Source organism: Melospiza georgiana, unplaced genomic scaffold (assembly GCF_028018845.1).
Source record: "Melospiza georgiana isolate bMelGeo1 unplaced genomic scaffold, bMelGeo1.pri scaffold_29, whole genome shotgun sequence".
Lineage (NCBI taxonomy): Eukaryota > Metazoa > Chordata > Aves > Passeriformes > Passerellidae > Melospiza > Melospiza georgiana.
Genome location: NW_026652215.1, coordinates 5,349,500 through 5,375,131, shown reverse-complemented (window position 1 = coordinate 5,375,131; position 25,632 = coordinate 5,349,500). Strand labels below are relative to the sequence as shown.

Sequence of the window (25,632 nt, the reverse complement as noted above, 5' to 3'; positions counted from 1 at the left end):
GGATTAGGCCTCCAACACCCGCTGTTGGAGACTGCTTTCCATAATCTGCTTCTTTGGAGTTGGGATGTGACAAATCAGTGGGAGGAGGGAGAGACCATTAAAACTGCAAACTCTGTTTTTATAGTCTCTGGATTTCCAGTGCTTAGAAATTGTCATGTTTTCAACTGTCTGAACAAATCCCACATTGCTTACTTTTTCTGTGGCAGGAAACCTTCCTTTGGCCCCATTTAGGAACTGACCCTGGGAAACACCTCATTGCAGATGCTTTTTTGTTGGTTTTGCTAAGAGATGACAAGAAAATCAGCACACGGGGCAGGGATGAGAGAAAGGGAAGAAACAATTCCTTTCTTTATCTTCCTTGTGGGAACTCTCCTCTAGAGATTGTGCTCCAGCCAGAGACTTCCCAGGCCAAGGGCTGAGGGGATCAATTCAGCTGAGGCAGTTGAGGCATCTCCTCCCTGGTCTGTAGCCCTGGGGCTGGCAGGGGACACGGGTGCCTCCCTTGCACCCCCTGGAATGGGGGATTCCTCCTGCCTCTGCCAGGTGCTCCTGATCCTGGCATTAGCCCTGGCCTGTGTGCTCCTGCTCTGAGCTCCCTGCCATGGTCATTGCTGGTGCTGGAGGGCAGGAGGGAGGGATTCAGTGCAAACCTGGGAGGCGCCAGTGGGCTCAGAGATGTGTGGAGGTGACAGTGACAGAGTGACATAGGGAGGTGCAGATGGACACAGGGACAACACCCCTGGGAAAACTTCTTGGAAATTTGGGGGACTTTGAGTGTAAAATACACACGAACACAGAGACACAGACACAGAATACTGCAAAGCATTTCCCAGCTGTCTTAAGTTGAACATGGGGCGTGTATTCTATTCCTATCTGATGGGGCAGTTACCTTCTGTTAATTGGGCAGTTTTCTTTATCTCTTCCAAAACCCATCCTCCCTCCCAGGGATACCTTCTGTTAATGGGCCATTGAGTGCCACTGCATGACTGATAAAATTCCATCATCCCATTGTGAGAAGCTCTGCCCAGAGGGAGGAGCCAAGCATTCCTACCTGGATATAATCAGAGGGCTGGAAGACCAGGGTCAGGCTTTTCCATAGGATTCCCATAGGAAGACCAGGCCAAACACCACCACCACTGGATCTTCAGAGGAAAACGCCACCCTCCTACAGGATCCCTGCTTCAACAGAGCCACACCTGTCACTGCAGGTGGACTGTAGCCACCGTTCATTGGGACTGCCACCGCCACTGTGACCCACAGGGTGTCAGGTCGTATTCTGAATCTCTCGGTGTTTTTTCTTTGTACTATTGCATTTATATTTTAATTTTCCGGCTACATAACTGTTATTCCTAGTCCCATATCTGTTGCCTTAGAGCCCCATAATTTCAAAATTATAACAGTTCGGAAGGAGGTTGTTTACTTTTTTCCATTTCAAGGGAGGCTCTTGCCTTCCTTAGCAGACACCTGTCTATTTAAACTGAGACAATGCCCCCGGACACCCAGGCAGGTGAGGAGGAAGTCAGTGCCTCTTTCCCCCTCTCTCCTGCTCCATCTCCTGGCCCAGCACGGCCCCCGGCTGCAGGACAACCCTGCTGCCAATGCCATCCTGCCGGGGAAGCACTGGGGACTTCTCCTCCCCTGTGACACAGAGGCAAATCCCATCCTGTCCTTGTCCTTCCTCCTGCAGGCAAGAAGCAGAGGATGGAGACCAGGGAGGGCAAATCCCCACATCAGAACCTCATGGAAGAGGCCACTTTGAGCGGCTCTACTGCGCAGGAATGCAATGGAGAGGAAAAGTCCCAGAGGTCCCACAGGATGAGGGGCACCAAACCCAGCCTGGGTTGCTCTGAGGAGGAAAGACCTACCCTGGGCCAGGAAGGTGGACAGGGCTTCAGCCAGGGCTCGGAGCTGGTGGCCCAGGAGCAGCTTCATGATGGGGAGAAGCCCTACAAGTGCTTGGAGTGTGGGAAGGGCTTCAGGTGCAGCTCTGAGCTCGTCACCTACCAACACATCCACACCAGGGAACGGCCCTACGAGTGCCTCGAGTGCCCAAAAATGTTTCACACCACTTCCACTCTCGTCAGGCACCAGCGGATTCACACAGAGGAGAGGCCCTTCCGCTGCCCTGAGTGCGGGAAGGGCTTTAGAGAAAACATCAGCCTTGTTACCCACTGGTGCATCCAAACCAGGGAGAGGCCCTACGAGTGTCCCAAGTGTGGGAAGAGCTTCACCCAGAGCTCTCATTTGACCAAACACCAAAAGAGGCACCGGTAAGGGAAGCCCTGCAAATGCCCCCACTGCAGGAAAAGCTTCTTGCACTGCTCCAGCTTCATCCCCCATTGGAAGATCCCCTTTAGGAAGAGCCCTGGTGATCCATGTTCCCTGTCATCAATGCTGGGAAGACAGCTGTCCCTTTTCCTGTCCCTGCCAATGACATGATATGGGTCCAAGAACATGAGGGTCTGGCCATGGTTGTGTCATTATATTCACTCCCACATCAGGTTATTGCTAGGGGCAGGAAAGGGACTGTCTCTCTCCCTCCCCTGAGGAGAAGGGCATCCTTTCCAGGCAGGAGTGAATATGTGGCTGGAAAGAGACAGTCAGTGGTGTTGTAGTTTTCCCTGTAAATAGTTTTTCTGATCCTTTCTGTTACCAGTGTTGTTGCTGTTCCAGTTTGTTCCTTATCTGGTTGCTGTTCCCAATAAATTGTTCTTATCCCATGCTGGGATCTTTGCCTTCTGCACTTTCCATGGGAGGCGGGAGGGCAGCGAGGGCAGCACAGTTTTAGCAAGAGCAGGAAATTGGGGAATCCCATTCCTGAACCCCAGCCCCTGGAAACCGAGCATCCCAGCTGGTCCCAGCCCTGGTGGCCATGGCAACAGCCTTGGGAGCGGGTCCCTGGCTGGGGCTGTGGGAACCTCTTCCCTCTGGTGCCCAGGGACAGCAGTGGAGGGAACGGCTGCAGCTGAGTCGGGGCAGGCTCAGGTTGGATGTCAGAAAAGGTTTTTGCCCAGAGGCTGCTGGGGCCCTGCCCAGGCTCCCCAGGGAAGGGTCCCAGCTCCAGGGCTCTCTGAGCTGCAGCAGCGTTAGGGCAGCGCTGCCAGGCCCAGGCTGGCATTGTTGGGGTGTCCTGTGCAGGGTCAGCAGTTGGACTGGAGGATCCTGATGGGTCCCTCCCAGCTCAGCCAATTCTGTGGTTCTGGGATCCCATGAGCCTGGGGATGGGGCTGCCAGTGGTTGCCATGGCAACGGGCTGTGGCTGCAGGCCTGAGCTGGTGTCCATGGCAACCACCCCAGCATGGGGTCTCCATGGAGCTGCCATGGGACTGAGCACAGCAACAGGGGGCTGGTGATGGTTGCCATGGAAACTGACCATAGCAACAGGGGGCTGGTGATTGTTGCCATGGAAACTGACCATAGCAACAGCAGACTAGTGATGGTTGCCATAGAAACTGACCATAGCAACAGGGGGCTGGGGAGGGTTGCCATAGAAACTGTCCAGAGCAACAGGGGGCTGGGGAGGGTTGCCGTGGAAACTGTCCAGAGCAATGGGTTCTGGTGATGGGTGCCTGCTAAGAACTGAGTTGCCACAGGCACTCAGAACGGTTCCATCGGAGGTGCCCTGATTTTTTAAGATTTTCTAAGATATTGACATTCTTGTAGTGAACTTTCTCACACACTTGCTGTAAATAACTCATTGTTTTGCATTTCTTTATGGAGGAGGAGAAAGTTGACGGATTCTTAGTTTGTCCAGTGTCATTGGAGAGGCGGCACTGTCACCCTCCAATCCACTGTCACTCTTGGGTAGCTATAAATGTTGGAGTCAGAAAATAAACTTCATTTTTTTTTTCACCGTGAGAACAGCGGTGTGCGCTTGTGTTCTTTTGTGTCCTACAGCAACACATGGGGACATTCCAAGAGTCTCCAGGCTGTTCCAGAGCTTGAATGTCACACACAGAGACAGGGGCTCCATGGAGACCTCCCAGGGCTTTCTGGGGATGGTAAAGAGCCCTGTGGTCAGAGGCAGTCACAGCCATTCCATGGTGACATCCCAGGGGACCTTGTGCTGCAAAGGCACCGATCTGTCACAGGCACTCACAGGGGCTCCATGGTGACATCCCAGGAGTCCCCAGGCTGCCAAAGAGCCGGGATGTCCCAGACACTCACAGGGGTTCCTGTCATGGGCACAGTGGGAGATTCAGGCAAAAGCTTTGTTTCTTCCTTGGAGAAACTCCTGCTGAGTCATGGGGTGGAGAAATGGCACACAGCAACTACCATAGAACCCATAAAACCCTCCAGAACCCCATGACTTCTAAAATTCCATCTCAGAGAGGAGACTGGGAGTGGCTGGATCCAATCCCAGCCCCAGACATTGACAAAGGTGGAAAAGATTGGACAGGGGGAATTGAACTTGTCCCACAGGATTAATGATGGTATACCAGACAGATTTCTAGAAATTCTAATCATGCTTAGACAGAAAGATTTTGATCAGAGTTATTTCCTCCACAGCACTGGAGCTCTAACAATTAGAATATTCTTCCCTGGAAAGAAATTTTGAAGTGAACAGGGCCTGTCTGGAGTTGTTGGAGCCCATGGCAGGCAGAGCCTCCTGCTCCAGCAGGAACTGCCTTTCCTGTGCCATCAGCAGGGCAGGTCCCGCTGCAGGAAAAGCCCCAGGCCAGCCCCAGCACAGGGAAGGGCTCGGGCACAAGGGCAGAGTGCTGTGCTGGGAGCTGTGCCAGGGAGAGCCTGAGGCACCAAAGGCACCTTGGCAGCAGCAGCTGCTTGCAGGCCATGGCCAGAAGCCTCCCTTGGCAGCCCAGCCTGGTGGCCACCACTGCAGAGCTGCTGCCTCAGGGCTCATTCCTGGCTGGGCTCTGAAAAGCCACTTCTGCCCCAGGAGCCTGACTGGGAAGCCACTGGCCCCAGCACCTTGGGGACAAGACATTAATGACAAAACTCTTCATGGCAGCAGAGCCAAGGCAGGGGCAGAGGAAAGGGCAGAGCCAGGCCCAGGGGACAGGGCTGCCATGGTGATGGCTGTGAGGTCACTGCCCCTGCAGCAGCCTGGCTGCCCTCAGCAGACATTCTGGCCAGAAGCCTTGTGAGGGCACCCAGCACATCAGAGAACCCACAATGCAGGAATACTGTCACTGGAGATGAGAGCGTTTCGATGGGCAAGGCTACACAAATCTCCTGCTCTTGGACAATTCCTGGGATGGGGAATCCACTTGTCTGAAAAAACGGTTGCCATGTTGTGCCACTCTCATAATTATAAAATATTTCCTCTTTCTAACAAATGTAAATCTACCCTCATTAAATTTAGAGATATTGAGCCTGTCACTGCAAGATTTGGGAGAAAATGCCTTTGACAACATTTTTCCGTTTTCACAGTCCATGGAGAGGAACCAAAAATCTCCCAAGATGGGATTTGGAGGCCTCATCACATAACCAGCAGAGATGGGCTGATGGCTCTGGGGTTGTTCCAGATTACAAGGCAAGATGTACTTTATTGCCATCTCTATGGCAGTTGTCTTGTCAAGTGGGCAGTTTTCCTTCTCTCTCTGACTGGACATCTGCTTATAATGGGCTATTGAATGTCACTGCATGACTGATAAGAACTACAGCATCCCATTGTGAGATGTGAGCCCAGAGGGAGGAGCCAAGCATTGCTACCCAGATATAATCTGGAGATTCTGGAATACCAGAACAGCTTTCTCCACTGGATTCCCCAGAGGAAGAGCAGCTGTCGCTTCTTCCACTGGATTTTCAGAGGAAGAATACATCCTTTTCTACAGGACCGCCTGCTCCAACAGAACCACACCTGACACTGCAGGAGGGCTGCAGCCACATTTACAATTGGACTGCCGCCAACACCCTGACCCTCAGGGTGTCAGGTTGAGTTGTGACTCTGTCAATGTTGTTCCAATGTACTGCATTGTTTATTTGTTTAATTTTCTTCCCTAATAAAGAACTGTTATTTCCTGCTCCCATATCTGTGCCTGAGAGCCCCCTTTATTTCAAAATTATAACAATGTGGAGGGAAGAGGGCTTACATTTTCCATTTCAGGGGAGGCTCCTGCCTTCATTAGCTGACACCTGTCTTTTCAAACATTAACAAGGGGAAAGTTTCAAAGCCTCAGTTATACAGCAAACAAAGTTTGGAGGAACAAATAAAATGGGAATTCGGGATGTTCTATTAGTTCCAGAAGCAGGATGAATTTTATTAGGACAGGATTTACAGGTGCATTTTGACATTCTCTGGAGTGCTCCCAGAGAAAGGGAAAATGGTAGTTAAGCTTCTCCAATTAAGGGAAGAAGTCAAGGAGAAAATTCAAGAGATGATTTGGGCAAAACCAAAAAACTGAGGTAAATTGAACATGAAACCTATAGTAATAAAAATAGTTAATGTGAACCATCCAGTTCAGCTATGACAATATCCACTCTCCCTGGAGGGGAGATAGGGACTGCAGCCACTGGTCCAAGACCTACTTGAGGACAGGATCTTAGAACCATGTATGTCCCCACATAATACACCCATATTACCAGTAAAGAAGTCAGATGGGACTTACAGGCTTGTCTAAGGTTGGAGAGAAGTGAACAAAAGAACAGTGAATCGGTACCCAGTAGTGCCTAAGCCCTATACACTCCTAAGTAACATCCCAGTGGTTTAGCGTGATAGACCTAAAAGATGCTTTTTGGGCATACCCACTGGCAGAGGAAAGTGGGTTGTATTTGCTTTTGAATGGGAGGACCCCGATTCTGGGAGAAAGCAACAGCTTCAGTGGACTGGGTTACTCCAAGGGTTTTCTCAACCCCCAAACTGTTGTTATCTTGTTGTATTTCATATTTCTAAAGTCCCATATTGTCACAAACATATTTCTAAAGTCTCGTACCTTCTCGGTGATATTTCTTGGGGGCAGTTCTTCACATCACAGACTTCATCTTCTTCTTGTTGCTGCTTCTTAGTCAGGGCTCCTTCCAGGCTCTCCCTGACTGGCCAAGCCCAGCCCCTTTTATCCCAGTTTTCTTCACTAGCTACAGCTGCAGCCCAATTAAGGACATCACAGCTGCAGCCCATCAAGAACAACTGGGGCTTATCGGGGCAAGGCCTATATACAGATATTCAAATACAATACAGATATTTTACTAGGCCTCCTACTATACCAAACCTCTTTGGTCAAGCCCTAGGAGAAGTAACGCAACTCTTCTCCATTAAACCTGAGATAAAGCTCATCCAATATGTAAATTATTTGCTTCTCTCAGGACGGGAAGAAAAAGAAGCTTGGGAATCCACCATAGTGTTGTTAAATTTTCTGGGGCGCCAAGGACTTCAGGTATCAAAAGGGAAACTCGAATTTGTAGAAAGGGAAGTGAAATATCCAGGACACATGATTTGTCAAGGGAGCTGGGGGCTGAACCCTGAGAGAATTACAGGAATAGTCTCACTCCCACGGCCAAAAACTAAGAAAGAGCTCAGAAGGTTTTAGGCCTGTTGGGATATTGTAGGCTATGGATTGGAGGATACATGCAGGCCATCCGGTTCTTGTGTGAAAAGTTAATTGGAGAGATTAGGTGGGAAAAAGACAATGAACAAACGTTTGAAGCTGTGAAGCAAAAATTAGTCAGTGCACCAGCCCTGAGTCTTCCTGCCTTAGACAAACCCTTCTATCTGTCTGTGGATATAGAAAAAGAGGTAACACATGAAGTGTTAGCCTAGGACTGAGGAGGATCCAGGAAACCAGTGGCCTATTTATCAAAATTACTAGAGCCTGTCAGCCAGGGGTGGCCAACCTGCATTCAGGTGCGGCAGTGACTTCCCTACTCATAGCAGAAAGCAAAAAATTAACCATTTAATTGAAAATTGAAGATATATGTCCCAGACTCAGTAACGAGTATCCTGAGGAATGGCTCACTGATTCCCAAATGCTAAAGTATGAAGCCATCTTAATAGATAATGTTTTAGAGCTAATCGTCAGTAACTAACTCAACCCTGCCCCGTTTTTGTATGGAGAACCAGATGAGGCACTAATACATAATTGCCTAGAGGTTATAAACTGTCAAACTAGAGTAAGAGAGGATGTAACAAATCAACCACTCCAAACTGAAAAACAATTGTACATCGATGGATCTTCACAAGTAATAAAGGGGCACAGGGTATTGGGGTACGCTATAGTGCATGAAGGGTTGGTAGCCATAGAAAAGATAAAGTTACTTTCCAACTGGTCAGCCCAGGCATTGAGTTGTATGCCCTAAAACAAGCTCTGGATATATTAGCACAGAAAAGGGGAACGATATATACAGACTGAAAATACACTTTTGGAATAGTGCATATATTTGGAAAAATTTGGGAAGATAGGGGGCTATTAAACTCAAAGGGAAAGGGATTGATTCACAAAAAATTTATTTTAGAAGAGTTAGAAACCTTACAATTACCAGAGGAAGTAGCAGTGGTGTATGTTAAAGGACATAAAAAAGGGGTAACTCAGGAGGAGCGAGGGAACAATTAGGCTGATCTAGAGGCTAAAAATGCAATTGAATCAGAGACAAAAACACTAATAATAGTATTAACACCCATGAGAGAAATGCAAAAAGTCCCTGTATTCAGTGGGACAGAAGAGGAAGAACTCCTTAAAAGAGGAGCCAAGAAAGATAGAAAAGAGAAGTGGAGATTAGCAGATGGAAGGCAAATGTTGAATAAACTCCTGGCCAGGAAAATGCTAGAAGGCATACATGGAACAACACATTTGGGTACACAAGCGCTAAGTGATCAATTTCTAATGGATTTGGGATGCAAAGGAATTTTCAGAATAGCTAAGCAAGTAACTGGAGGGTGTGTGATATGCCAACAAGTGAATAAGAAAATCATGAGGAAAACACCCAGAAGAGGGTGACAACTAGCCTTAGAGCCCTTCCAAAACATCCAAGTAGACTTTACTGAGCTTCCCCAGGTACAATGGTGGAAATTTTTGCCACTGATAGTAGATCACGTGACTCATTGGGTAGAGGTGGTACCCACTGTGAAAGCCAATGCCAATGTTGTGAGTAAAACGCTTCTAGAATCAATCATTCCCTGATATGGGATGGCAAACAGGATTGATTCAGACTGGGGAACTCATTTCACATTAAAGATATTGCAGAAAGTTGTTCAGGCCCTGGGAGTAAAATGGGAATTACACACTCCATGGCATCCACAGAGTTCTGGTCAGGTTGAGAGAATTAATCAAACTCTTAAAAGAGCTCTATTTAAGCTAATAATTGAAACCCAAGTGTCATGGATAAAATGTCTCCCTTTGGCCTTATTAAGAATTATTAAGAATTATTAAGAATTAGAACCCAACCCCAGTCAGATCTGGGGGTGTCACCCTATGAAATGATGTTTGAGTTTCCCTTTTGGACCTCACCCCAGAAGGCTGCCACCTATGAGGAAGGGGAAACCAATGCCAAGAAATTTGTTATGTCCATAGCACAAACCTTAGAAGGGCTAAGACATAAAGGGGCAATTACTTAATCTACCAGCCTGGATTGCAGAATCCATAATATTAATCCTGGGGATTGGGTGATGATCAAGCCACAGGGAGATCAGCCTCTAACTCCCCAGTGGGAAGGTCCCTTTCAGGAACTGCTCACCACCAAATGGGCCGTGTGAACTGCAGAGCAGGGATGGATTCATGGCAACAGAGTTAAAGGCCCAGTAGAAGAGCCCAAAGAGTGGACTGTAACATCCAGGCCAGGTGAAACAAGATTGACTCTCAAGCAGAGACTGAAAGACAACCAGAAAAACACCAAGACACCCAAAAAGTGGAGTCAAGCTTCCATCAACCAGCTTGAGAACTCTTCCTGTTTTAATGGATGAGAAATACCAGCATTTGTTGAGGAGAAGTACACAAGGGACTGTAAAAGGTAATGGGACAGCTTCTTTAAGAAAATAAGACAAAAGAAGGGAAGCAAGACTGGGTTGGCCCCTTTGTTTGCTACCAAGAAGGCTCCATACCCTTGCTGTGGGTAACAACCCCGTAGGCATGGTAAGGTAGGGACAAAAGGCCATACCAGACCTCTGTAATTCCTCAGTTGTCTTTTAATTCAACAGGGACTGGAGGGCAGGACTGAGTTGGCCTCTGTACTGACCTCTAAAATACACTGACTATTGATAGCAGCCACATAGGCACGGTAGATGGGAGTCAAAGCCATACAGGACCTCTGGGATGCCATTTTGTGCATTCCAAATAAATGTGTCTTAGGTAAACTGGAGATTTTTTTTCTCCTGTTCCCACTGTCCTTGGCCACATCAACAGATGCTGGTGTGACTCATTCAAGAGAGACAGAAATTTTTTTACTTAAATTGTTCGTGCAAAATGACTTCTACAAAAAGAAAAGGAGGTTTGTTATAGATGAGTAATTCTATGGTTGACTCTCACAGTTAAGGGGTGAATATTAAATATATGTTAAGAGAAGTTTTGTAGATGTATAGTTAACCTTCCCCTCCCCCTTGCATTGTTATCACAGGATGGCCTCAGTAGTTGGGGCATTTGGGAGGGTCAGCTTGTTACTATGGCAGCACCTGACCTCCAATCAAGGTGTAAGACAGTGATCTCCACCACTAGACAGAGAAAAAGGAGTCGGTTGACAAGACTTTGGGAGGGGCTAGAGGTGTAAAAGACAGAGCATCCATTTTGTAGATGAGCACATGGTGGCTGAATTCTTTGCTTCCGGCACTGTATTCTTTTCTTTATTCAGTCTTCTGTTGTATTTGAAAAGATATGAAAATCAAGAACCTTCTGTTGTATTTTGATAAGGACTTAATAAACCATTGAAAATATTGAAAGTGAAAATCATGTCTCACATGGGGTTGGGGAATCTGAGGCATGGCTGTCCACAATGGACTCCAGTTCCAATGTATAACTCTTCTGACATGGCCAGACCTCCTTAGGAGCAGCACTACAGCAATATCAGGAACGGAATGCTGCAATCACCTCTTCTCAAAAGAGAAAAGTAATAAAATACAGTCTTTAAAATAGGATTACATATTTCTTAGAAGCTCATTGAAACATTTCTCTGTAACTGTAAAGGGAAATCCTCCTGATGAACTGCTCCAGACCAGAGGGAAATCAAGGCAGAGCCATGGTTTGGCAGGACTTGCCTGATCCTAATGAGTTCTGAGGTGCATTTGAAGCTGAGCCCTTGAACCTCAGGGCCTGAGAGGAGATTGCACAAACCCTTCCAGGAGTCAAAGTCAGAGGAAAGACCCAAAGTGTCTCAAAGCATGAATGGGTCCCACTGAGGTCCCTCTCCAACACAGGATCCTCATGGACTCCTTGCAGGAGAGAATTGGAGGCCAGGATGGCACAAAAACCTCTCAGAGATGGAGAGTGGAGAAAGAAAAATCCAAAGTACCTTAAAACCTTGAGTACCTCAAAGCATTAATAAGCCCTACTGAATGTCAGTACAAAGCTCTCAAGGGACTCATTAAAATAGATAATTGGGGCCATGATTGCACAAACCTCTCACAGAGTCTGTATCCAAAGGGCAACACCAAGTACCTTAAAATAACTGAAGTACCTTGAAGCATTAATGACCCCCACTGAGTGTTGTTACTGACAAAGCCTCTCCAGGGACTTTAGTAGATAATTGGAAGCCATGAGTACACAAACCTCTCAGAGACTCCAAGGCAAAAGCCAAACCCAAAGTCCTTTGAAAAACCTGCAGTCCCTGCAGGGAGCATGAAGGAGGCCCTAGGGCCATTCCTGAGCAAGGCTCCCCAGGGACTCCCAGCAGATCCTTGAGGCCACTGGGATATGGGCTAGGGGGGATGCTGAGGGCAGGACAAGGGGCTGACAGTGCCCAGCCTGGCTGGGGCTGTGCCAGGGAGCCCCAGTGCCTCAGGACAAGGTGTCTCCTCACAGCCCTTGGTGGCACGGACCCTGCTGCGCCCCAGGGCACCAAAACTTGGCTTCTCTTTGTCCCCACCTGTCATCACTGCCTCCAGTTCTCTGCTCTGCCTGGGGCCTGGGGACACTTTCTCAGTCATGTCCCTCACTGGGACCCATTAAAAGTCTAAGACACTTTGGAGTTGGATTCTGACTTGGAGTTCTGGAGAGGTTTCTTCAGCTCCCTCTCAGGGACTGATATTCAGGGCCTGAGCACAAAGCCCCAGAGGCTCATTAAAGTCCTTGGGCTGTATCTGTGCTGCTGAGCTGGGCTGGGCTCCTGGCCCAGAGGCAGCTCCTGGTAACCAAGCAGAGCTTCAAAAGCACATTTCTCTTGATGAGCAGCTCTTCTGCCAGCCCAGCAGGGCTGGGGCACTGCCTGCAGCCACCCCAAGCACAGCTCAGAGGCACAGAGAGCTTCAATCAGTCAGGTCTGGGAAGGTGCTGAGAAGTGCCTGGGGCAGAATCACTGCCAGCCCTTGGCACAGGAACCTCTGGCTGCAAGACAATGCAGCTGCAGCTCCTTGAGCCATCCCCTCAAGCTGGAACATCCCAATGCCTAAAGACCCTGTGAGTACTTTCTCTGATTGTCTCTTGTGCAGAGCAGCCAGGGGTGCCCAGGGCTGTCCTGCAGAGCAGGGTCCTGCAGCCCAGGGCGCTGTGCTGGGGCAGGGACTCTGCTGCCAGCCAGGGAACGCTCTCAGCCAGCCCAGGCAGCTGCTCCCAGTGCTGGGGGATAAGATCTGGGTGGGAGGAGACTGCTGGTAAGGCTTGGAAGTGTTCTCCTTGTGTGGGGAGGATGCTGCATTGCTCAGGACTGCTCTTAGCATGGCATTTCACTGCAGCACATTTCCAAGTATATTATACAGGGAGCATAGCAAGGCAGGGGCTGCATAAAAGCGAAAATCCTGCTTTTTTAATGTGCTGCTCTGGGTTGCCTGGATGGAGCCTTTAGATTTTAATCTCTCAGTTCAGAATGGAATAATAAAAACATTTTGTCTCAGATCTGAATAAAGCAGGCAGTGACAGGTATCTGCACAGGGCCCCTTTGAGGCAGCATCAGTGTCTCTTTTCCAGCCTGCTCAAGGTTGCTCTGACATTCCTATCAGAGCCTGCAGAGCCAGAGCATCCCCTGGGCAGTGCCTGAGCTGGGAGGGGTCTTCAGGGCAGAGCTGAGCCCCCAGGGCTGGGCTGGGCTCTGGCAGCACTGGCAGGGCCCAGCCCTGGGCACAGGGAAGCAGCTGCTAGCAGGGACTGCTCCAGGCAGCAGAGCCCTAGGCAGGCAGTGGGGAGAAAGTGCCCCCAGGATGTGTTGGGATATTTAAAGTCCTCTCCAAACCCAACTATTCCATGATTATTTTCTTACAGATCCCCATGCCAAGACAGTTCAAATGTCCAACAGCAGCTCCATCAGCCACTTCCTCCTGCTGGCACTGGCAGACACGCGGCAGCTGCAGCTCCTTCACTTCTGCCTCTTGCTGGGCATCTCCCTGGCTGCCCTCCTGGGCAACGGCCTCATCATCAGCGCCGTAGCCTGCGGCCACCACCTGCACACACCCATGTTCTTCTTCCTGCTCAACCTGGCCCTCACTGACCTGGGCTGCATCTGCACCACTGTCCCCAAAGCCATGCACAATTCCCTCTGGGACACCAGGGACATCTCCTACACAGGATGTGCTACACAGCTCTTTTTCTTTCTCTTCTTTATTGTGGCAGAGTTTTATCTCCTGACCATCATGTGCTACGACCGCTATGTGTCCATTTGCAAACCCCTGCACTACGGGACCCTCCTGGGCAGGAGAGCTTGTGCCCACATGGCAGCAGCTGCCTGGGCCACTGCCTTTCTCTATTCGCTGCTGCAAACAGCCAATACATTTTCCCTGCCCCTGTGCCATGGCAATGTCCTGGGCCAGTTCTTCTGTGAAATCCCACAGATCCTCAAACTCTCCTGCTCAAATTCCTCACTCAGGGAACTGGGGCTGCTTGCAGTTAGTGCCTGCTTGCTATTTGGTTGTTTTGTTTTCATTGTTTTCTCCTATGTGCAGATCTTCAGGGTCGTGCTGAGGATCCCCTCTGAGCAGGGACGGCACAAAGCCTTTTCCACCTGCCTCCCTCACCTGGCTGTGGTCTCCCTGTTCCTCAGCACTGGTACATTTGCCTACCTGAAGCCCCCCTCCCTCTCCTCCCCATCCCTGGATCTGGCCCTGTCAGTTCTGTACTCAGTGGTGCCTCCAGCCCTGAACCCCCTCATCTACAGCCTGAGGAACCAGGAGCTCAAGGCTGCTGTGAGGAGACTGATGACTGGATGCTTTCAGGAACATTAAACTGCTGGTCAATTTCTGCAAATCACTTGTAATAAAACTAGTTTTCGATACTTCTTGTTGGTTTCATTTTGGAGATTTCTTTCCTTTGTTTTAGTTTTTCCATTCTGTCCACAAAGAAACATCATTGCTTGTGCCATTTCTCATTTTGTTTCTCTCCACCTTCCCTGTGGCCACAGACTGTGTCAATGGGGGACTGCACTCTTGGTGTATTTAAAGGAAGTAAAGGATGTCCCAGCAAAGTTTTCTGCAGAGATGCCCTTGTGTTGCCTTCTCTGGAGCTGCAGCAGCAATGTCTGTGTGCAGAGCTGGGGGCAGATCAGTGCTGGCCAAGCAGCCCTGCTCCTGCTGGCCACACCATTCCTGAGCCAGGCCAGGAGCCATTGGCCTTCTTGGCCACCTGGTCACACTGATGGCTCATGTCCAGCCTGCTGTCCATCAGTCCCTGCAGGTCCCTTTCTGCCTGGCTGCTGTTCAGCCACTCCATCCCCAGCCTACAGCACTGGGGCCAAATTGCAGGGCCTGGTACTTGGATTTTTTAAACCTGAAATTGCTGGATTCAGCCCCTCAATCCAGCCTGTCCAGGTCTCTCTGCAAAGCCCTTCTATGCTCCCACAGATCAACACTCACATCCAGCTTGGTGTCATCTGCAAAGATGTCCTAGGTTCCAGGGGGCCCCTCAGTGTCACAATGGCCTCTTGGTTACACAAGGCCCTGCACTGTCACACTGTTCTCCTTGGGTCCATGAGACCATGCAGAGCAACAATGGTCTCCTTGGTTCCGTGGGGCCCCAAAATGTGACAATGGACTCCTTGGTTCCATGGGGCTTCACATGTTCTTGTTTGTGCTGCAGTTTGACAGTGGCCCCTTGGTTCCATGAGGCCCCAGAGTGTCACAATGGCCCCATGGGTACATGAGGTCCCACACTGTCACCATGGTCTCTGTAGTTCCACAGTTACCCTCAGTGTCACAATGGACTCCTTGTTTCCACGAGGCCACACAGTGTCACAACATTCTTCCAGATCTCCTGAGGCCCCCTCGTGTCACAGTGGCCCCTTGGTGACACAGGATCCTGCACTGTCACAATGTCCCCTTAGTTCCATGAGGCCCTGCAGTGTCAGAATGGCCCCTTGGTTCCACTGGGCCCTGGAGTCTCCCAATGGTCTCCTTGGTGTTCTAGTGTCAAAATGGTGAAACCCCTTGGTTACACAAGGCCCTGCAGTATCACAATGGCCTCTGTGGTTCCACAAGGACCCAGAGTGTCACGGCGCACTGCCTGGTTCCATTTGGCCCCAGAGCACCACAGTGGACCCCTGGTTCTGTGGTGCCGCATGGTGTCACCATGGTCCTCTTAGTTCCATGAGGCCCTGCAGTGTCCCAATGGCCCCAGAGTGTCCCTATCATCACGGAATGACAGAATCAAATAGGCTAGAAAAGACCTTTGGGATCATCAAGTCCAACCAATGCCCTAATACTGCCTTGTCACACAGACCATGGCGCTAAGTGCCACTGAAGAGGGACAGGGGCTCTGCCACCTCCCCCTGGCCAGCCATTCCAATTCTCACTCACCCTTTCTGTGAAGAACTCCTTCCTATTTTCCAGCCTGAACCTCCCCTGGTGCCGCTTAAGGTTGTGTCTTCTTGTCCTGCTCTCCAGGAGATCCACACTCACACCCAGCTTGGTGCCATCTGCAATTTTTGAATGGTGGACTCGATCCCCTCACCCAGATCACCAGTGAAGATATTAAACAGGACTGGGCCCAACACAGATCCCTGGGGGACAGCACCAGTGCCTGGACACCAGCTGGGTGCAGCACCATCCCCACCACTCTCTGGGCCAAGCCTCCAGCCAGTTCTTAAATCTCCCAGCAAGGAGGGAACCTGCCCAAGCCGTGGCCTGCAGCTTTTCCAGGGACTGCTGTCAGAGACAGTGTCAAAGGCTTTGCTGAATTCCAGGCACACAACATCCACAGCCTTTCCTGCATCCACAGATGGGTCACCTGGTCATAAAAGGAGATCAGATCACTCAGGCAGGACCTGCCACTCCTAAATCCACGCTGGCTGGCTCTGACCCCTCGGCCATCCTGTGGGTGCCCTGTGATGGCACTCAGGGTGATCTGTTCCATAACCTTGCTGGGCACCCAGGTCAGGCTGACAGGCCTGGAGGTCCCCAGATCCTCCTTCCAGCCCTTCTTGGGGATGGGCTCACACTGGCACCTCCAGTCCTCTGGGTGCTCCCTGCTGAGCCAGCACTGATGGTAAATGATGGAGCGCAGCCTGGGGAGCTCATCCACAGCTCCCTCATTGCCCTGGGATGGATCCTGTCTGATCCCATACACCTGTGAGCATCTGAGTGGCTCAGCTGGTCACCCACTACTTCTTCCTGGATTCCAGGGGCTGTTCTGCCTGTGCCCATCTACCAGCTCAGGAGAACACTTGTCCTGAGGGCAACCTGTCTTAATATTGAAAATTGAGACAAACAAGGTATTAAGTAGTGTAGCCTTTTCCTTATCTTTGGTTACTATATTCTCCACTGCATCCAATAAAGAGTAGAGGTTCGCCTTATCCCATGTTTTGCTATTAGTTCATTTATAGAAACATTTCCTATTATTTTTCACACAAGTGGCCAGCTTAAGTTCTAATTGAGCTTTCACATCTCAGCTTTTCATTCTGCATGACCTTACAACACCCTTAAACACTTCCTAAGTTTCCTGAGCTTCTATCCAATGTTGATGCTTCCCGCTTAACATTACTTTCTTGAAATGTGTCCATCCTTCCTGGGCCCCATTTGTTTTTAAGGGCTGTTTCCCTTAAAAAAATCAGTACCTGATTTGGTATTCCCCAAATCTGCCTCCTAAACAGGCCAAAGTCTGCCCTTCCTAATTCCAATGTAGAAGTTTTGTTACTGCCCCTCCTTCTTTCATAGAATATTAAAAACTTCATTATTTCATGGTCACTCTGCCCCAGGCTGCCTCTGAGCCCCACATCTGCCACCAGCCCTTCTCTGTTTGTGAACAGCAGCAGACAGAGCTGTCCTTGGCAGTGGGAGTGTTACCAAAAATTCAGTAAAACAGAAAACTCCTTAACCCCAGTGTAGCATTAAGAAGCGGCATTCTTTATTCAGCTGGATGAACAGCGGATAGCTCCTCCCAAAGCCATGCATGCTGAGTACAGGAGAGTTTTTCTTTATTTTCTGTATTTTGCATACGTATTCATTGATTGTCCTGGACTAAACACACATGTGACAATTATTTCCCGAATATCATTACATATTTCCCCTCCCCTTCACCCATGTCCTGGGGTCTCTCTGCTGGTCCCTGGTGGTCGTGGACCCCAATGTTCCCGTGGGCCTGGCTGAGCTGACAGGACACTGAGGCTGCTGAACTTCCAGTTCCCCTTCTCACACAATGAGCGTTGTGTAGTTTCCATAGGCCTGGATTTTTGAGAACAAGCTCCAGGTGTCAGCTCAGCTGGCGGAGATAATTTATCATCTGGTAACAAGAGGTCACAGAGTGGGTTGTGACATCACAGAGTGGATTATGTGAGGTCATTGAGAGCTATGAAATCATACACTGCCTCTGTGACATAACAGAGCCAGCTGTGACATCACATGGCAGAGGTCTGACATCACAGTGCAGACTATGGAATCACAGACTCTGGTGTGACATCAGAGACCAGCTGTGTGACATTGGAGAATGGGCTGTGACATCCCAGCGCAGGCTGTGACATCCCAGAGGGGCTGTGTGACATCCCAGCAGGCTGTGTCAGGTCACTGGGTTGGTCACTCTGCCCCAGCTCCCCCTCACAGTTTCTCCCAACAACTCCAATGCTGTTCATGCCCAGCAGGGTCCCTGTCCCCCAGGATGCCCCTGGCCCACCTCGAGCCACAGCCTCCACCCAAGGATGTTCCACAGGATCCACCCCAGAGCCTGACAGGGGACAAGGGGCCAGGGCTGTGTGACCAGGACATCAAGGACTGGGATTATCCAGGTCATTGTGGCCTGGGTTGGGTTCCCCAGGGCAGGAAAGATGTCTGGCAGCTGGAGCAGGGTCTGGGAAGGGCCTCCATGGTGGGGCTGGAGCCCTTGGGCTGTGAGCAGAGGCTGAGGGAGCTGGGCTGGTCCAGCCTGGAGCAGGGAAGGCTGAGGGGCTCCTCATGCCAGCCTGGCAGTGCCAGCGAGGAGGGGATGGAGAACACAGAGCCAGGCTCTTCACCAGGGGCCTGGGGGGAGACAAAAGCCGATGGGTGGAAGGGGAAAGAGGGGAGATCAGCCAGGGCATGAGCAGATGAAATGAGTCAGGCTGCTTTCAGCATTTCCTTAACACCAAGAGCAGCCTGACCTCCCTTCTCCATCCACCACTGACAGATTTGCAAATCAGGAATTGTTTGAGCTGTTCTGTCCTCAGTCCAGGACAAGAATCCTGATACAAGAACTCAATTGTGTTTATATCTATCACAGAACCACATTAGTCAAAAATTAATTTTAGTATGCAAATCAGTTGTGAACAGTGGATTCATTAGACATGCTGGGACATTGCACATAGCTCAGGGGAGATTTTGTAATTGTGTGATTGTTATTTTAATGGTGTAATTTTTATTAAGTTATATCCTGTTCAACTGTGGTCTGTTGGCTAGGTCCAGTGTGGGCTGGAGGGAGCTCAGATTTGCGCAAGGCTGCTCTGAGTGCCAGCCTTGGATGGGGTGGGGGTAGGGACAGAGTCTGATTGATTGTCAGCCATGAAAGGTCTTGAGTTTCATATCCATTCAAACTGCATGAGGATGTACTTGGATTCAATGTCAACTGGAAATTGCACATATCAATTTATGAACAGGGGAAAAAAAATTAAAGAGGACTTAAAAGATGTTTTCTCACTGTCTTTTTAAATTGAACATATTCAGTTGAATGCACTTCTGAAATCTCTCTTATTAACCACACAAGATTTGGAAACTGAAATCAAATTATCCCCAGAGATTTGGCTTGTTAAGGTGTTCTGAATGTTAATGAGCCCTGGGACACTGAATTCCTGCACTGAAGAGCTGAAGGCTGAACAAGCCTCTGGAGCAGGAAAATTCAGCAGCAGCCTCCAAGTTGCTGAGGATGTCAGCAGCCCCCACTGAGGCCATCCCTGCCCAGAGACCCTGGGGGAATGGGCAGACAAGGAGAGCGTCCCTGGGGCTGGGGCAGCACAACTCAGAGGCACCAGCGGCTCCAGCTGGGAAATGGAGTGTGGAATGGGGCTGGGAAAGCACTGCCTGGGTTGGGCCAAGCAGGACACACAAGCCCTGACTTCCATCAAGTAGAAAAATCTGTCAAGGAGATATTTAAAAGGAATTACAATTGTTTCTGTATTCTGAATTGGACTTCCTGGAGAAATACCAACAAGAGATACTCAGGAGCTCAAAACAACAAAACAGTCTTTACTGGGAACTTCAGAAAATCAGAGTATTTTTGGCAAAAGATTTAATATGACATTCAATCAACACAGAACACTTCTTAAAGCACTGACCTGGCCCATTCAATTTAACAAACTCTAAGCTATTTGAATTTTACATTACTCAAATTTGCAAAAGGACTGAAATAGAAGAAAAGGACAGAGAGAGGCAAAAAGGATACAGAGGAGCATACACAGAGGTACCAACTCCTGGATTCCAGTAACGTTCAGATAGAAATTCCAGGAGGAGGTAGGGTCAAGATGTGTGCTTGCCTTGTGGTCAGCCTTCAATACCCCTTGGTCTTCCTGGGCCCTTCCCCCAGGTGGGACTTGGGCTCATTTGGGCCCTCAGGAGCTGGGCTGGGGCTGCAGAGGTGGCTGTGGAGCATTGCCTGTGCTGTGCCAGGGACTGGCAGACACTGCTGGGCTGGGATAGAGGCTCTGGGGGGATTGGGGTCACAGGGCAGGGCAGGGCTGGACCTGCCCCTTCCTCCCCTATTGGAATAAGATCCCAATATTACCAGGTAGATTGTGCCTGGGCTCCTCTGACCCCTGCTCCTGGGCCAAAGGCGGCAACTGTGGTGTTTCACCTCAGAGACACTTTTGGCTGGCTGGATGGGGCAGCTGAGTGCCGAAACAAGTCCAGGCTTGTGGAAACTCAGTTTGCCTCAGGTGGGAAGGCTTCAGGCTAAGGTGAGGAGGAAAAGGAGACAGATTCTGCCGGAGGGTTAATATCAAGAGTTTATTCCATGGTCACAGACGTCTGAATCTTAGGTAACATCTCCAACAGAATCCCGACCGCATGGCCTGAGTGACTTTTTAAGCTCCAGGGGGAGAGGGAGGGAAAGGACAGGTGAGCCACCAACCAGGTGGGAGGGGCAGGGTCTCAGTCAACGATGACACCCAGACAGACCAATGACCTCTGAGCACAGGGGCATCTTTTGAACCTGACCAACCAGACAATGGCCTTGCTGGAATGTTAAGACTGATTGACAGCCCAGCAGGGAGAGAGGGGGAAGGGGAAGAGAGATATTGCCACACCTGGGAAGGGGCTGGGAAGTTTAAAACTGGAAATTGCAACACACTGCAACACTCCCCACACATGAAATGTCTTGAGCCAAGAAACTCCTCCACTCTGTCACAATAGGGAATACTGGAGGTGAAATCCCAATTCTGGCCATGGGCACCTAGATAAGAAGGACAGTTCTTTCCTTAGGAACGAAAGCCCCATTTCTCAGTAAATTTCTGGTTTGATTGTTTGGATTCTGTTTGATTTTGTTGTTGCTTTGTTTCCTTGTTGTGCCTGAAGTGTCCAGTCACCAGCAGAGTGACTCTTGCCAAGGAACTTTGTGCTGCTGTCCCTTAATATTCAGTCTGGTTTTTGCTGCTCCCTTGCTGGGGATTTCTTCAGCGCTCTCAAGGCCTCGTTGGCAGCAGGGTGAAGGAGCCCTGGCCCAGGCTCTGGCCCTGGGGGACACGGAGACGCTGCTGGGGGGTCCCTGTCCCCCTGTGCCACCCCCAGGGCCCCGGCCCCCCGTCCCCGTGTCAGGCTCTGGGGTCGATCTCGTGGAACATCCTCTGGGGGAGGCTGCGGGGCTGGGGGCGGGGGGACCCGGGGGGACAGGGGACCCCACTGTGCACGAGCAGGGTTGGACTGCTCTGGGGGGAGCTGTGAGGGGGGCCGGGGCAGAGTGACCTCCCCAGGGACCTCACACTGCCCCTGTGATGTCACACAGCTCCTGTGATGTCACACAGCTCCTGTGATGTCACACAGTCCCTGTGATGTCACACTCCCCCTGTGATGTCCCAGAGCCAACTCTGAGACGCCACGCTATGCTGTGATACAGCTGCTCTGTGATGTCACAGAAGTCTCTGTGATGTCAGAAAGTCACTCTATGATTTCACAATCTCTACTGTGATGTCACAGCCTGCTATATGAGGTTACACAGCCACCCAGTGTTGTCACAGCCCACTCCCTGATGTCACAGAGCCACCTTCTATGATGGCAGGATCTGCTCTATGGCCTCACACCCTACTCTATGATGTCACAGCCAGCTCTGTGATGTAAGAGCCCCCCTGAGTGATGTCACAAAACCCTCTCTGTGATGTCATACTGACACTCTGTAAGGTCACAGCACATACTTTGACCTCACTGCCAGCTCTATGATATCATGCAGCCATGCCATGATCTCACAGCCTGTTCTGTGATGTCACAAAGTCCCCTCTATGACGCTGTACCTGCTCAGTGACCTCACACAACAAACTCTGTGATGTCACAACCCAATCTGTGACCTCACACAGCCCACTCTGTGCTGTCACTCAGCCCCTTGCTGACATCGCAGCTGCTCTGTGCCTCTATGACACAGCCACAGAGGTGCTGCTGTGACACAGCCCCCTCGGAGACATGCCACAGCCCCTGCCAGTGCTGAGCCCCTGTCAGCTCTGTCTGTGCCCTGCTGGTGTCCCTGAGGGGCCCTGGCAGTGCCCCAGCCCTGCTGGGCTGTGCACAGGAGCTGCTCCTGGCCATAGTTGTCTCTCTGCAGCGCTGCCCTTGCCAGGAGCTGCCTCTGGGCCAGGAGCCCGGCCCACCTCAGCAGCACAGACACAGCACAGGGACTTTAATGAGCCTCTGGGGCTTTGGTGCTCTTTGCATCAGACTCAGTCCCTCAAAGTGTGCTCAAAAAACCTTCTCAAGGACTCAAATAGAGGGTGAAACACTGAAGTTTCTCATACTTTAAATAGATCCATCTGAGGGACAGGACTGAGAAATTTTCCCCAGGTTCCAGGTAGAGCAGAACACTGATGGCAGTGATGACAGCTGGGGACAAGCGAGGGAAAGGTGTTTCTGCTGCTGAGCAAACCTGCGCCTCTGTCCCTGCAGGCTGTTGGCATCCCCGGCTGGCCCACCTGGCTGGGCCCTTCCTTTGCTGACAGTTCTGCCTCCTGCCTGCCTCTGCCTGCCCACACAAAGCCTGGGGCTGCTCCAGGCTCCTGCTGGGGACGTGCTGCACCACAGCCCTTCCCTGACAGGGAAATTCCTTTCTGCTGGTGTTCAGTCTGGACCTCCCAAGCTGCACTTGGTGCTATTAGGTCTTCTTCAGTCTTATTCCTACTATGAAGAAAAGCTCCAGCCTCTCTGAAACCACCCATCCATCCCTCCCAGGCTATTCCCTTTCAGTCCTCAGTCTCCACACCACTAACCACAGAGGCTGCAGACGCTCCCTGCTGGTTTTGTGATGAGGCCTCCAAACCCCATTCTGGGAGATTTTTGAGTCCTCTCCAAGGTCTGTGAAAAGGGAAAAATAGCATTCGAAGTTATTTTCTCCTAAATCCTACAGTGACAGAAAACGAGTCAGTATGTTTAAACTGAATGGGGACAAATTAACATTTGTTAGAAGAAGGAAATATTTTACAATTAAGAAAGTGGCAGGAAACTGCAGCTGTTTTTCCAGAGAAGTGGATTCCCCATCCCTGGAATTGTCCAAGAGCAGGAGATTTGTGTAGCCTTGCCCATTGAAACGCTCTCATCCCCAGTTACAGAATTCCTGCATTGTGGGTTCTCTGATGTGCTGGGTGCCCTCCCAACGCTTCTGGCCAGAATGTCTGCTGAGGGCAGCCAGGCTGCTGCAGGGGCAGTGACCTCAAAGCCATCACCATGGCAGCCCTGTCCCCTGGGCCTGGCTCTGCCCTTTCCTCTGCCCCTGCCTTGGCTCTGCTGCCATGAAGAGTCTTGTCATTAATATCTTGTCCCCAAGGTGCTGGGGCCAGTGGCTTCCCAGTCAGGCTCCTGGGGCAGAAGTGGCTTTTCAGAGCCCAGCCAGGAATGAGCCCTGAGGCAGCAGCTCTGCAGTGGTGGCCACCAGGCCGGGCTGCCAAGGGAGGCTTCTGGCCATGGCCTGCAAGCAGCTGCTGCTGCCAAGGTGCCTTTGGTGCCTCAGGCTCTCCCTGGCACAGCTCCCAGCACGGCACTCTGCCCTTGTGCCCGAGCCCTTCCCTGTGCTGGGGCTGGCCTGGGGCTTTTCCTGCAGCAGGACCTGCCCTGCTGATGGCACAGGAAAGGCAGTTCCTGCTGGAGCAGGAGGCTCTGCCTGCAATGGGCTCCAACAACTCCAGCAAGGTCCTGTTTGCAAAGCCCCCAGTGGGAAACGAAGGAGGGGAGTCACACTGCTTTGGGGGTGAATAATGCTGAAACCAGCCTGACTCCTCCATCTCAAAGTTCAACATCCTCAGAGGGAGCTGAAGCTGTGGCAGAGCTGGAAAAATCCCCAGAGAAAGGAACAACCAAGTGACACCACTGAGAGCTTCTGCAGAGCTGCTGAGCTGGCCCAGCCTGGGCACATCTGACTGACAGGGCAGCACCTCAGACGAGAAAAGCCCCATCCCAAATTTTAATGGCAGCATCTCCTGACATTTCCCTTCTTGAGGGGTGTGGGGATTCCTCCCAGCGCTGGGGACACCTCAAGGTCACTGCTCCAGGCTGAGCAAAAGGGAATTGCCCATGCTCATTGGTCTGGGGGAGTGATACCAATCTCTGCTTAATTACAAGTTTTGCTTAATACAGTTACTTTGAAATAATTTCCTAGTGCTCTGTATAATATATTTTACGTCTCTTACAACCTGGCATAAATATTTCTGATTAAGGCAATTTTGTCTAATCATTACCATAGTAGAGAATACATATTTATATAAATATATCTGCCAATGACAGGAACCCCTGTGAGTCTCTGGGACATCCCGGCTCTTTGGCAGCCTTAGGACTCCTGGGATGTCACCATGGAGCCCCCGTGAGTGTCTGTGACAGATCGGTGCCTTTGCAGCACAAGCTCCCCTGGGATGTCACCATGGAATGGCTGTGACTGCCTCTGACCACAGGGCTCTTTACCATCCCCAGAAATCCCTGGGAGGTCTCCATGGAGCCCCTGTCTGTGCCTGTGACATTCCACCTCTGGAACAGCCTGGAGACTCTTGGAAAGTCCCCAAGGAACCCCTCTGAGGGCCTGTGACAAATCTGATCTTAAGCAGGCAACCATCACCAGCCCCCTGTTGCTATGGTCAGTTTCTATGGTAACCATCAGCAGCCCCCTGTTGCTATGGTCAGTCCCTTGGCAGCTCCATGGAGACCCCATGCCAGGGGTAGTTGCCATGGACACCAGCTCAGGCCTGCAGCCACAGCCCGTTGCCATGGCAACCACTGGCAGCCCCATCCCCAGGCTCATGGGATCCCAGAACCACAGAATTGGCTGAGCTGGGAGGGACCCATCAGGATCCTCCAGTCCAACTGCTGGCCCTGCACAGGACACCCCAACAATGCCAGCCTGGGCCTGGCAGCGCTGTCCAAACACTGCTGGAGCTCAGAGAGCCCTGGAGCTGGGACCCTTCCCTGGGGAGCCTGGGCAGGGCCCCAACAGCCTCTGGGCAAAAACCTTTTCCTGACATCCAACCTGAGCCTGCCCCGACTCAGCTGTAGCCATTCCCTCCACTCCTGTCCCTGGGTACCAGAGGGAAGAGGTTCCCACAGCCCCAGCCAGGGACCCGCTCCCAAGGCTGTTGCCATGGCCACCAGGGCTGGGACCAGCTGGGATGCTCGGTTTCCATGGGCCAGGGTTCAAGAATGGGATTCCCAAATTTTCTGCTCTTGCTAAAACCGCGCTGCCCTTGCTGCCCTCCCGCCTCCCATGGAAAGCACAAAAGGCAAAGATCCCGGGCTGGGATAAGAACAATTTATTGGGAACAGGAACAAGATAAGGGACAAACAGAACTCAAACAATATTGATAACAGAAGGGATAAATGAAACAGTTTACTGGGAAAACTAAAACACAACTCACTGGGTCTTCCTGGCCACAATTTCCCCTGTCTGGAAAGGACACCCTTCTTCTCAGGGAGAGAGAGAGAGAGTGTCCCTTTTCTGCACCTGGAAATTCTCTGAGGTGGGAGTGAATGTAATGACACAG

At 50.7% G+C, this 25,632-nt stretch overlaps 2 protein-coding genes across 2 annotated transcripts in view; both read left to right on the top strand.

Moving 5' to 3' along the window:
• Window positions 1-1,485: 1,485 nt before the first annotated feature.
• The window catches only part of LOC131096396 (zinc finger protein 271-like), a 459,223-nt gene continuing 435,076 nt past the window's right edge, over window positions 1,486-25,632 (top strand). Inside the window, exons 1-2 of the mRNA XM_058044736.1 lie at window positions 1,486-1,518; window positions 1,945-2,215. Coding sequence (XP_057900719.1) covers window positions 1,486-1,518; window positions 1,945-2,215 — 304 coding nt within the window. The remainder of the gene's footprint in view (window positions 1,519-1,944; window positions 2,216-25,632) is intronic.
• Window positions 13,295-14,251, top strand: LOC131096497 (olfactory receptor 14A16-like). The gene has a single exon (XM_058044839.1). It carries the CDS (start codon window positions 13,319-13,321, stop codon window positions 14,249-14,251), a length of 933 nt encoding a protein of 310 aa, XP_057900822.1. The 5' UTR covers window positions 13,295-13,318.

Coding starts and splice junctions, on each gene's coding strand:
- LOC131096497 (XM_058044839.1), top strand. CDS start 13,319: ATGTCCAACAGCAGCTCCATCAGCCACTTCCTCCTGCTGGCACTGGCA.